The 13,213-nt window shown below is 43.4% G+C and overlaps 1 protein-coding gene across 1 annotated transcript; it reads right to left on the bottom strand.

The window, feature by feature from the left end:
- Nucleotides 1–254: 254 nt before the first annotated feature.
- Nucleotides 255–12,920, bottom strand: NELFB (negative elongation factor complex member B). The gene is made up of 13 exons (XM_050907845.1): nt 12,819–12,920; nt 12,401–12,564; nt 12,109–12,208; nt 11,161–11,391; nt 8,889–9,074; nt 7,379–7,491; nt 6,627–6,729; nt 5,549–5,644; nt 4,044–4,186; nt 2,984–3,090; nt 1,893–2,034; nt 952–1,060; nt 255–697 (listed from the first exon to the last, which is right to left on the bottom strand). Exons 1-13 carry the CDS (start codon nt 12,918–12,920, stop codon nt 560–562), a joined length of 1,734 nt encoding a protein of 577 aa, XP_050763802.1. The 3' UTR covers nt 255–559.
- Between the last annotated feature and the right edge of the window lie 293 nt (nt 12,921–13,213).

Genomic DNA, 13,213 nt, shown 5'->3' with positions numbered 1-13,213 from the left:
ACATCTCTGACTAATGCAGCATGTCTTACCACGTACCAAAAGAGCTAGAACCTCAAACAGGAAATTGTATCAGTGGAGCTTATCTCCTCTGACATTTCCTTCTGTTGAGCATCTTCTCCAAAGACCCAGAGGAGCAAACTAACGGCCAAAGAAAGCTATGGTTAGCCGTCAGGAGTTCACACTACCTGCTCAACCATAATGGAGTTAAACATTCATTGATCAGTTCTTAAAGTAGAGTTTAAAAATACAAGATGCCAAGTTTAAAAATATGCATTTTCTTTTTGAAAAAAAAATGTAGTCAGATTTTAAGTGGATCTACAAGACAACACTCAGCTATCTTTAAGAAAAGTAAACCTTTGCAATGCACTGCATACAGAGTTTTCTAACCAGCAACAGCCAGTGAGTTGGGTAAACTGCAGTGTTTCCTGAAAGAGCTTCAGTGGCTTTTTTTTGTTTCCACCCTGGAGGCAGAGACACTTGAAAGGCAGTACAGTGCCTTCACGCTGCAGAGCGCTAGGTTAGTTCTTCTCCTGTCTCACTCTTGCACTACAGACATAGCTCAGCGTGAGGCTGGTGTGGGCACAGTGGGCAAGGGCAGTTCCATGGAGGGAGTCTCAGTCACTTCAGCTGGACTTGGCTTGCGAAGCTCCAGTTTCTCAGTGAGTTGGTTATAAAGCTCCTTCACAGCTTCCCCACTCTGCGGAAGGAGAATTAGGGAGGGGAAAAACAGAAGAGTCATACTTCACTCTAGCTGCTACTAGCTAGAACACTAAGTATGCAATTACCCTGTGTGTTTTAACGCAAACAACAGAGAAAGAAGAAGTTACGAGGTAATTAAGACACAGCTTGGTACACTTGGAAAGCAGAGCTCAGGTTCCATTAAGCAATGTCTGGAAAGGTAGCTGCTTTCATTTGCAATTCATTTTCCCTTTCTCATGCTTCCCTTCTTACCTGCTTGGTGGGTTCCAAAGCCTTCTGGAGAGGCTCTAATTTGGCAGGCGCCACTTTGTGATGCAGATGAAGCAGGAGTCTTAGCACATGTCTATGTACATTCTCCTTTCTGCAAAAAACAATTTTAAAGCAGAGTAACTGATACAAACACCACCTTGAGAACAAGAAAGGTACAGCAACAGTACCAGAATAATTCACACACCCACAGACTGGCAGCTTTGTTACAATTTTCCAAAACACCTGAGAATTGTAGGCTGCGTGCTACAAAGTGCTAAGCCTACCTTAGACTTTCAAGCAATTCATGCAATTATTCAGCAGGCATGAACTAACTGTAGCAACCGTGAGGAAGGAGGGGGAGATTTTAAGTACAGACCGTAGCACGTGGCAGCAGCTGGTCTCTCTGTTGGACAGGCGATATGCACACGAAGGAGGATGTTCGTCCCTCCATATGTGTGGAGGAAGTGGTAGCAGCAGCAGCACATGCTGCTATGCCTGAACAGCAGCTCTAGTCACTTTTGGGGAAGCCTCCTGGAGGTTAGATCTGGTCTGCAGGCCACCACTTGAACCACACTGACTTAACAGAATTAACGGATACAAACAGATTTTCTGTGTGCAGCTGACACTGCAAAGAGCTGAAGTTAGCTCTTCATATTCAGAGCTACTGCAAAGCATGAAGGATATTACCTTTTGCAACTCCAACTTATGAATAATGAATTACAGTTTAGGTAATAATTCATAATAAACACTTAATAATTTTACTGATAAAAACTTGATCACAAAATATAAGCCTTTCCTTAAAGAAAAACAGCATCAGGCTAATATTTCCACTATATGTGAAGAGTTTGCTGAACTATTGAACTATAGTTCAAAGCAGTATAACCTCTCTCAGGTATCCTGTAAACTCACTTTCCTCACCTTCCCCTGAGGAAAATCAGATTTACCTTGAGCAGGCAGTGAGAAAGAAGCCATCAAAGAGACTGGTGCAGAACTCCTCGAGTGCAAATTCATCACCCAGCAGCGTGAGGTTACCAGTAAGCAGATGCAGAAAAATATCACTGAAGGCCAAGTCACTGAATGTCTCAACTACACAACATGAAAAGGAAAGAGACTGAGACTGACAAGGATGTGCCAAAACCTGACTACACAGCAGATGTGCCTGCTGAAAACTTTGCAGTGAGATTTCCTTTCAAAACAGGTAGCCCAGGCAGGTGGCTTTGATCTTTCAGATATAAAAGATTAGGAGCAGAGGGGCGAGAAGAATATGTAGAAAGCCCACGCCTCCACCAAGGCTGGAGTCACAGAGTAGCTTGCTCCTGCCAAAATCACAAAGTCCCCTACTATCCTTCTCCACCATCCTCTGTTCGTGGCCATATCCACCTCCTTGCACTCCTCAGACCCCGTAGTGAGCAGATACAAATCACTTACCAGTGGAAAATTCACCCATGTAAATGAGCTGACAGTTCAGCAAAGGGTTCAAAGAACACCAGAGCTGGGGTGACGGAGTGGGAAGTGAACCCCCGCCACCATTACTAGGAGCTGCAATTCCTCAGATTGCTTCAGAGCTCTCATGCAACTTACCCCACAGAAGCCAGCGAAGAAGGTAATCCCAGCAAAAAATTTAAGGCTGTGTTCGGTTCTGTTTTGTTACAGGTTTTTTCACCACACAAAGCCAAGTCCCAAGAATTTCTGGCCACCTCCAATTACTGTGAGCAGCAGCAGAATTAAGCCACCTGCTCTTTTATCTTTCAGATTCATTCCAAACAGTTCTCAACTAATCTCACTGTTAATACATCCTTTGATCTAAGGAATTACTGACCTTCAGCCACTACCCCTAAATTCTCGGATCAGCAGAAAAGTATCCCAATCGCAGACAAAACCAAACATTTCTGCAGGGCCTTAAACTAAGTCACCAGAAAAGCCAAAGGCAGAACATTACGTCTTTGACTCTGAAATCACTTTCACTCCAGGTTTACTTGCCTCCTGGGTGTCCAGTACAAGGCAAACAGCTATAGAAGACGAGACAAAAACTTACCTAGGGCTGGCAGGAGCCTAAGGAAAGCATTCTTGTTCCTCTGTTTAGTGATGTGAAGGATGTAATACAGCCCAATCTCACAAGCTATTCTGTTCTCCTGCAAGAATCTGTTATGGCAGAGGCAAAGTTCCTTAATCAAGAAAGCTAAACCAGATTATTATTTTCTTTTTAAAAAGAGGGTTTAAAAGACTGTTGGACAGCAATCAAGCAGTTACAGCAGTGGCTAACCTCAAACCCACTGAAGAGCAGCTACTCAGTGATCATCACTATGTTCACCACCATGGTCCAGAAAAATTCACCATTCAGCAAACATCGTGCTGTCTCACAATCAAACAGTTGGATTTGATTGTGAACACCTATAATAGTATTAATAAGTGCTATTCAAAATGGGTTTTAGAAGAAGCCGAAATACTCAGAAATGATACCAAGTCCAATACTGTCTTGTTTTAGTTTCCCAAAGGTCAAATATCAACACTGTCATAGAGGAGAGTACAACTACCAGGATACAGTACCCCAGATTCTGGCATACAGATAAGAATTCTGCTGGAAATTAGTGCAAGATCTGAATACAACAGAGCACACAGAGGTTTTATTTATCTTTTTGACGTCCCTGCAGTGATAGGTTTTCAACAGAGAATGAGTGTCTGTGCGACAAAAATGCCAACTTTACAATTTACAATAGCACTCTTCAGAGCCAAGCATGGGCACTTGTCCAGCTGCACCCAAATATCACTCAAACACTCATCACTCACTGCTTGGGAAGCTACACAAGCAGCATATTTGAAAGCAGTAATACCAAATACTTTCATATTCAATCTGCCAAAAGAATGGTCATTAAAAGAAATACTTTTTGTCGATAAAATTCTATTTGAGGAATCACGGTGGAAACTTGTTCTGCTAAAGCAACAGTTCTGGCTTGATTAACCAGCACTAAATCTTACTCCAAGAAAGCCTTCGCTTTACCACGTACAGTTTTTTCCTGTCAGTGTTGGCTGGCTCCTTGACGTTTTACTTTGGTAACAAGACTGTATGTACAAAGGTGGTAAGGCAGATCACGTACTTGGTGAAAGCTTCAGGAATGGTGCTGGGGTAGGGAATTGGCCCCTTCTCCTCCGAGGGCAGTTTCTGATCTACATTGAACGTGTAGTCATCCACCACAAAAGACATCAGCATAGGCAAGAACTTCGTGATCAACTCAGCTTCCTTAGAGGGATGGAAGAACAGAGGGAAAAGAACAAGGCTTTCATCAATCAGTTCATGCCACCTAATGGTCCTAGAGTGCTGTAACAAACAGCGAGGCAGTATTATGAGCCCCATCCTACACTTAGGAAAACAAGCTTTCAGACATCCAGTTCCACTCAAAACTCTTGAATAATTCACTTCCACATGTTCCACTCCTAATTAGGAAAACTGTACTTCACCTCATCTACAGAAATACTCCTGCTCAAACTCTTTCTTTTCACAATTATGTAGCATTTCTTCTGAAAGACCTTTTCCAATACCGCTGGAAGCACTGCATGTTAAGAATGGTACCAAACTGCTTTTATCAACAATTACAAATCATTTTGTTCCTTCCCTACACTGACAGGGATCAATGCGTAGCTAGAATAGCAACAATAAAGAGCATCTCCTCACACAAGGCCGATCAACCTATGTTGTATCAGATTGACAGAGTGGGAGGTTACAGCTTGTGGCAATCCCAAATAAAACAGATTTTAAACACAGATTTGGAGATTCCCTTTAGGAAAAATGTTCACAGTTGCTTTTTAAGAGATTCATGAGAGCACCCCTGCAAGTCAAATCACAGTGCTGCTCTTGGAGTTTCGGTTACCCTCACTGTTAGAATCTGAGTATTAATGCACACCCTTCCTGTGTTAAATTTAAACATGCAATCAGCGAGTAATATATATTTTGGAGACTTCAAATATCGCTCTAGGTAGACATTTGCTACTTTATAATTCAGAACAGAAACAGCAAATTTCTCTTGAGAAAGAGTCCCACTGTGCAACACCATGGTTAGCCTTCCTGACATCAGCTGAACATACCTGCTCCCAAACTACACTAGGGTTGCCTATAGATACTGGGCAAAGTATTTCCAAAGCATGGAAAGATTGTAGCTGAATGTGGCACTACACAAAATTGCTACAACAGATAGGCGGAAGGGAAAAACATTTTTCATGTCAATGAAAAGCTGCTACACTGCTACCAGAGTTTCAGACCAGACTCTGAAATCCTGCTTTCCTCATACAAGATGTGTTTTACAAACTCATCAGTTGTGTAGAAGTTCCCAGGAACAATGAGCAACCAGTGCAGAATTTAATAGAGGTACAGTCTGATTTTAAAACAGTAAGAGCCAGGCATTCATGTAAATAAAAAAGCAGGTAAACGAAGCTTACAGCATGTCCACTTGAGCTGCTGCTCTGTGACCACTTACATGTTTTTTCTAAGAAAGCTATGATGAGGGGTATGCAGAATGAACGTTAAATCAGGGACGCAATAAAATAATGAACAAGTCTAAATTTGTTTCATTGAATGTGTTAAATTCTAAACATCAAAATGGCTCACCATTTTTGGTTCCTTGAAGACTTGACTGTCAATCATGTCCCAGGCCCCCTGTCCCAAAGACAGCATCCTAAGGAGCAGCAGCAGATCCGGGCTTTCCTCGAATTTTAATGGGAGGAGAAAAACAGCTATTTTGATCTTCCACAAGTTGCACATATAGATATTTATTTGGAAGTAGTGGTTTACATTCAAAGCTCTCCTGGATTAGCAGCTTTATCAAAGACTGCTAGAGGCATTCAGTTCTCCGATTTAATTGACAACTGATTCCTCAAACAGGAATCAAATAACAGACACACCTGAGGGTTTGTGGGTTTTTTCTAACATTTTATAATGTGCCAAGAAGTATGCAGCCAATCTGATTACGTCGTTTTTAAACTCGTCCAGCCAAATTAGTACACTGAAATACAATGTGTGACAGGCCAAATCAAGTCATCTCAGCAGAAGTAAGAAAGAGAAAGCGCGTGTAAGAATGACAATGGGGTTTTGTTTATATTGTGCCCTGAAACCAAAACAATTTTCAGTCTTAAACTGTCATGAGGAAGTTATTCAATCCAACAATAAAATTTAACAACTCAGGCATAAAACAGCAAATGCCTCACACTGTTCAGACACCTGTAAGGCTACCCTCCTTTAACATTTAAGCACCTCCTGCAGACTCTACTTGCAGGAACTGTATTATATCACAGCCAACAGACCACAACAGTGTAAAGTGATCCATCGCATTTACCGTGGCAGGGAAAAAAGGCTGCTGCTGTTAGGCAAACCGATGGCAGGACAAAGCAGGGAGGCACGTATTCTAGATATGATTCTATATATGCATAGCTGTTAGGATAGAATGAGCCATGCAAAGAATTTGTTGTCAATTCAGAGAGCTCTGAAACGCCTGTCTCGAAACAGTGCTCCTGCAGAGCTCTAAGGTATGTGTTACAAATCGATAGGTAGTATCATGTTTCCCTTATTTCAATTTACACATGCATTTGAGAACTTAATTGTACTTCTTCTACAGTGCCAGCCCTTTGCTGATGAATGCTATTCAATTAAGATTATAGTTCAGATTAGGTACACAAGCTGTGACACTCACCCTGGGTAAGGTGTCCTGTCCAACCAGGTCTTGCAGGTGCCTTATGGTACTCAAGGCTAAGGTGTTAATGGCAAAGGGATCACACAAGATCATTGATAAGTCCCTGAGACGCAAAAAGCAAATACATGTCAGGCATAACAAACAACCCTACCGTACAGTTCCGTAGCGAGCTGTAGGACACCAGTGTGTTTCACTAGAGTAAGATGTTTGAGCCTATTCTTTGTCGTAATCCTGTCAACTGTCAGATGTAACATCAAAGTAGTGTGTGCGTGTGTACATTCTTATTTTTATAAGCACACACACACTGCTGTGTTTAAAAAGAGAGGCAGACACAGGGCAAGTACTGTAACAATATCCTTACTATGATAATGTAAAACCTGAATTTCTGTCTTTTGTAACCTACAGGTGTCCACCTGATGCACCTTCTCCTGCCCTGTAAAAACACCAGGAATGTTGCTTCTTTGACTTGAAAGAGCGTGTTATCTGAAACAATTACTAAAGGTCTTCTGCACTGAAATCAAGCAGGAGACCTCCCACAGTCAGTTACCAGGCCACAGGGGAGATGTCACCAGAACATGCCTGGCTATGCCCTAGCGCATTAATGCTCGTGAATGTACTGGATTTCAGCACACAGAAAAGCTACTGGCTGTTAGCTGGCTCTAGGGAAGAATTAACACCTACAGTACCTGTCAGATGTTGTGACTGCCAGGAACCCATTTTCAGTTTCTCAATAAACAGCCCAAGTGCCTTACCCCAACACTTGTTCTTGTCCTTTCTTCACTCCATCCAGAAACCCTTGCAATTCCCGAGCTCTCTTGTTGTCCACAAACTTCTCCCGAATGCAGGCATCAAGGCACCAGGTGAACTGTTACAAAAAAGGAGAAAGCTTTATGAACCACAGCAACTCAGTAAACCAGAAATAAAACACACAATATCAGAGAAAACAGGCTCGAATGACCTCCAAATGTCTGGAATTAATACATTTTATTAATATAGTTAGGTATCGTAGCAAGCTGGTCACAAATACAGAGGAGGTCAGAAATACAAACATTCCAAAAGGAGGTCAGAGATACCAATGCAAGTTAAGCTGGGGTCACTTTCTCCCCTGCGAAGAAAGGCATTCTCTGGCAATTAAGGAAGAGGCATGTATAAAATATACTGCTGCCCAGCACACCTGATCAATGTGGATTTACACAAGTAAGAGGCTGACAAAGCAGCAGCATCACTTAGCAATAATAATATGGGATATTTTAGCCATTGCAATACCACTCCCACCCTCTAAGTAGGGGATATGAACAGTGGAGGTGCTTCTGCTTTAGAGCTGTATTATCAAAATGGAAAAAGGCAGTTAAGTGAAATGTTTTATCTGACCTAAAATGAAGGGCTTTTTTCCCCTTTCAGAAAACAACATATATCTCCCTCAACATTTCTGCTGTCAAAAAAGAACAACTTGCTGGATTTTCTGAAATGCTTTCATCGTGGCTTCCTTTTCTGGCAGCAGTCTCTGCATTTTGCAGTGGCAAAATGAGGTTGCTGAAAATGATCTGCAACTTGTACAAGAATTGCCATTTTTTATTCAGTCGCTGTCTGTATATTGATTTTAGGACTCCTGATCCGAAGACATTAAAAAACATGCAGTAACATCATCACTCTAGGACCTATTCTCTATAAGCTGAATACACATAAAACTTAGCAACATTACTTAAGAGAAAAAGTTTTGGTTTAGATCAGAGTGATGCTGACCACAGACAAAGGACCAGTAACAAGATTCTGGTGTGACATTAACAATATATCTGTCACCCCCCAATATTTTAATAGTTTAATGTTTTCTTATAATTCAAGACCCAAAGTATTTAAAGTTACACACACACTTTACTGACAGATGGAGTATATCACACCAGGCACAACAGGGAGGGAAGCAAGATTTGATTAAGAACCTGGGGCTAGCTAATGTTTTTGATTATTTTTTGCAGCATCTACATAGGTCAGATTAGACTTTGTTTTTAACACTGCAAAAGTACCATAAATTTGAATGATTTATGGGTTATGAAATGAAAGCAAGCTGCTGGTTAACCAAGATGAAATTTTCACCTGAGGTTCCAAGGAATATAAGATGACTTTTGGATTCAAGGTCTGAACTCTCTTCACAGAGAGGAGTCATCTTCTCTGGGCTGAAGTCCTGCAGGGCAGCAGGCATGCACAGGAGTGGGCGAAACAGAAAATTCTCCAGTAATACTCCTATCTGTCCCACATGAATAATACCTTATGACAGGGGTCAACGGTGCAGATTTCACTGATTTCCAGGTCATGCAGCGACATCAGGAGCTCTGCCCGTAGCGTGCAGTAATGAACATTCCTTGTCCGAAGGAACAAGGTTCTCAGAAACTGCAACACCATATCATAGAGCTTCACGTTCTTCCCAATCATCTGGGTCAGCTTCTGAACCACCTAAACTCAAAGTGGAAAAAACGTGCACTCAGTACAAAGAGATACTGTTATTTCACACGCACACAAAATGTAAATTAATTCTTTTATATGATTTATCAAGATTGAAACATCTGCATTGACAGGAGTTCCTGAAAAGAAACTATTTATACCAAGATTTCCAAAAGCATTTGTTCAAGAGATGTTCACCAAATCTTTCATAGCCATAATGAAAGAATAAAGAATGTCAAGAATAAGCTCTCTTGCAAAACGAAATTGAAGCATTTGTAAATTAAGGTGCTCAGCTATGTGAAACAGGTAAGAAGCAGTACTTGTTATTGATGAATATAATTTACAATTATTGTAACATGAACAAAACTCACTTGTCTTTGGAAGTCTTTTTGTATTTCTGTCTACCTTCACGCTACGGGCATGAGAATGAAGGCGAAGGCTTCTACTGGTTGTGGCTGGGATAGAGTTAAATTTCTTCATAGTAGTTTGTATGGGGCTATGTTTGGGATTTGTGCTGAAAACAGTGTTGATAACACAGGGATGTTTTAGCTACTGCTGAGCAGGGCTTACACAGCGCCAAGGCCTTTTCTGCTCCTCACAGTGCCCCACCAGTGAGTAGGCTGGAGGTGCACAAAAAGTTGGGAGGGGACGCAGGTGGGACAGCTGACCCCAGCTGACCAAAGGGACATTCCAGACCACACAGCGTCGTGCTCGGCAATAAAACTGGGGTGGAGGTTGGCAGGGGGGCCACTGCTCGGCGACTGGCTGGGCATCAGTCAGTTGGTGGTGAGCAATTGTTTTCATTTGCATCGCTTGTTTTTCTTGGGTTTTATTTTCCTCTCTCTTTGTTGTTTTTTCTCCTTACAATTTTTTAAAAATTTCTTTTTAATTATTAAAGTGTTTTTATCTCACCCCATGAGTTTCTTTCTTTTACCCTTCCGATTCTCTCCTCCATCCCACCGGGGGGGAGTGAGCAAGCGGCTGTGTGGTGCTTAGTTGCTGGCCAGGGTTAAACCACAAGTCTGCAGTGTAACCCTGAAGTAAATTGCACCAGAGCACTTAAACTAAATGGACACTGAAAGCAAAACAGACCCAAACCAAACCCCCCATGCAGCAGACACGCTACCGTCTCTGAAATTAAAGCTTTATACTACCTTATCACTGCAATTCCTTAGCATTCTCGATAGCAAGGTCCTTACAGAAACTCTTGATATTTCCCTTTTGGAGCAAAAGCCCCCTGAGGTAAAGCGACACGTTATAGCTGAACCACTGTAACGGCTTGCTGTTGCCAAGAAGAGGAGACCCACTCCTCCTAATGCCTTTGCCACTGTTCCCTCCCACATCAAGCCTGCCTGTGTGATCCAGCCCATCTCCTTGCAATGGCTTTGGTGCCAGCTGATCTCTTCTTTGAACAGATCCAACTCACTGCCCTAGAAAACTACTTACTGGTTTCACTTGCTAGAGCTTCTGTAGCAATTACTGAGCTGAATCAGCTCATGGAAGGGTCTGATAATCGCCAGAGCTACAGGGAGGGAGAGGAGGAGCAGCACCTGCCCTTCTTGTGGCTGAGTGCTGGATCAGCTCAGCCACCTCATGTAATTCCATTTAAGGAGCAACTTTTCTGAATGCCAGCTTAGCTACAACTTTCAATGTCCCTTTCCATTAAAAAAAAAAAAAAAAGCAGCTTTTCTTGGGCTATGCCCTGCTAAAAAAAAAAATCCCAAGAAAACAAATTTAAGATATTCAAACTGATTTGATAGAGATGCTCATCCTTCAGAACAGCTGAGGGGTATTAAAGCCAGACTGAGTAATAAAGGAAAAAATTTGGCCTTGCTATTTTTTTAAAGGCTCATAAACAGCTTAGAACATTAATCAATTATTATACAGCATTGAGTAACTACTAAAATAATTCCTGCTGCTTTCATCAAGATATGCAGGAGAAAACAGCCTGGTATTTCTTGTAAATATTTTGTCTAGCCAAACAGCTTTAGTAGTGAAGTTGGGTGGGTAAAATGGACACTCTCTTATTTGATGAAGTTGACTGAAAGCTGATGAATTCCATTCACAAGCATGCTGTAAGAGGTTTCCTTGTCCTTACCTCTCCCTGACGTCTTGTTTTGGGAGACGGACTGAAGAAATTGTGCAAGACAGAAATATCATTGCTGAAGAGAATATTTTCTTTCTCCAGGATATACTGCTTCAGCAGTGGAGATACCTCATCACCAAACAGAGCCTGGTTATCCTGCCAAATCTGGCGCTTCACCTCCACTGCACATGCTTTATATAAATCCTTATCGGCCATTACTAACTTCAGCTTCTTTTCAGGGACCTGTGATCAACAGAGCAGTTACCAAAGTGCCTGACTGTCCAAGTAATAAGTAACTGACCACAGAAGATGTCTAAATCATAATCTCAGGTAGTCTGGTAATTTACACAACAATGCAATTAAACAACAGGCAGTATTACAGACTCATCTTTTGCCTTCCCTACTCCTTTAACACTAAGCCAGTCCTAAGACGCTTAAGACTTCCTTTAAACCTGTGATGCTAAGATTTGGGGTGATATTTCAAAACTCAGTAACTTGTAAAAGTTCTAGTAGCAGTTTTGAATCCGCTACCTTAAGTACAATATGATGCTTTTAATAAGGCTACTCTTAAGAGATTTTTGTTTCACAGATGTGAATCTCACTCCTGCCTACTTCTAGCTGCATTCTTCAAATCTTATTTTCCACTTGTCATAGATTTTTAAATCAGCTGTGGAAAAATTCACCTATCAGTGAACTTGACTACTTTTAGGAAGCTGCATGTATTGAATAAAATAGGGAAATAGTCTCATCTGATTATGAAAATGTAAAATGCTTTTTGAATTAGTCTACTAAGTTGTTACCAGATACAAGAATATAGTAAATCTTCAGTCAGTTCCTAACACTGAACGACAAACTTGCAGAAGGTCTGCAGATGGAGCATGCAGCCCAGCCGACAGCACGGTAAGAGAAGCCATACAATGGAGATGTAACGGAACAGGCCAGCTGGCAGAGTGGTTTTACCTTGGGCAAGTGCTTCATGACACACATTACCACAGGCTGTATGGAAGGCATCTTGACCAGGGAAAAGCTCTTCTCTAGGAGATCTTCCAGCTTCTTGTATCTGAAAACATGTAAGAGCAAGAGACTAAGTACCACGTTACAGTAAAGGACCAAAGCGGCTCATCTCAAAACCACTGGAACTCAATCCCCCAGGAACCTAACTCTCCTCTGCAGAAGTCACTCATCCACTGTAACTAATTTTCACACAAAATTCCCAGCTCACTCCGAATAATCAACAAGACTGCCGACAAACCTCTCCTCAACCTTCCCTTCCAAAGCGATGGCAGAGACCCTCTCCAGCAGCTTCTCCCTCAGCTCGTCGAAAACCGACTGGTGGAACTCCAGCCGGGGGGTGCCGTGCAGGTCCAGGAAGGGCAGGGCCGACTGCAGCGAGGGCAGGAGCACTCCATTTTCTGTCTGCCAACACAAACACCGGACAGGGACGGAGGGGGGAGGTCAGCCGGCTCCGCTAGCCGGCAAACGACAGCAGGGACTGCTAAAGCCATGCTGGTTAAAAAATAAAAAGAGGAAAAACCCCACAAAACACAGACCCCACTTCGGGCCTTCTCGTGCTCCCTACCACCCCACAGCCCCGGCCCTCATGGACGGCCCCCGCCAAGGGCCCCGGTGCACCCCCGCCGCCCGGGCATCTCCATGGCGACCCGCTCCACCTGGAACTGCTCGATGGCCTTCAGCGGCTCCGTGCAGTTGGTCAGCGTCTCCTTCAGGTCCTCGCCGTTGGCCACCCCCAGCTCCTGCAGCCCCGCATACATGGCGGCCTGGCCTGGCCAGGCCCCGCCGGGCCCGCTCCCGCCACAGCTTCCCCCGCGCTCCGCGGGCCGCCCCGCTCTCGGGTCCCCCAGCTCAGCGCGGTCCGGCGCTCTTCCCCACCCCGCGGAACCCGCTCCGCTGCACAAAGGTTCCGGCTCCACCACCGTGGGGCTCCCGGGTTCCCCGCACCCCCCGCCGGCATCGACACCGGGGCCACAGCACCCGCCGGGCCGGGGAGCTCGCTGCGGCTGCCGGCTGAGCGCCGGGGAAGGCGGCCAGGCCCCAGGGCCCCAAG

This window comes from Gymnogyps californianus, chromosome 18, assembly GCF_018139145.2.
Source record: "Gymnogyps californianus isolate 813 chromosome 18, ASM1813914v2, whole genome shotgun sequence".
NCBI classification, from domain to species: domain Eukaryota; kingdom Metazoa; phylum Chordata; class Aves; order Accipitriformes; family Cathartidae; genus Gymnogyps; species Gymnogyps californianus.
This window is presented reverse-complemented; position numbering and strand designations above follow the sequence as displayed.

Excerpts from the sequence above, each read along its gene's own strand:
- NELFB (XM_050907845.1), bottom strand. The coding sequence starts at position 12,920 with ATGTATGCGGGGCTGCAGGAGCTGGGGGTGGCCAACGGCGAGGACCTG. Across the intron at positions 12,565-12,818 it reads AGGCCATCGAGCAGTTCCAG|ACAGAAAATGGAGTGCTCCT; the intron begins GTGGAGCGGGTC and ends TTGTGTTGGCAG. Across the intron at positions 7,492-8,888 it reads CCGTTGACCCCTGTCATAAG|TTCACCTGGTGCCTTGATGC; the intron begins GTATTATTCATG and ends TTTTTGTAACAG.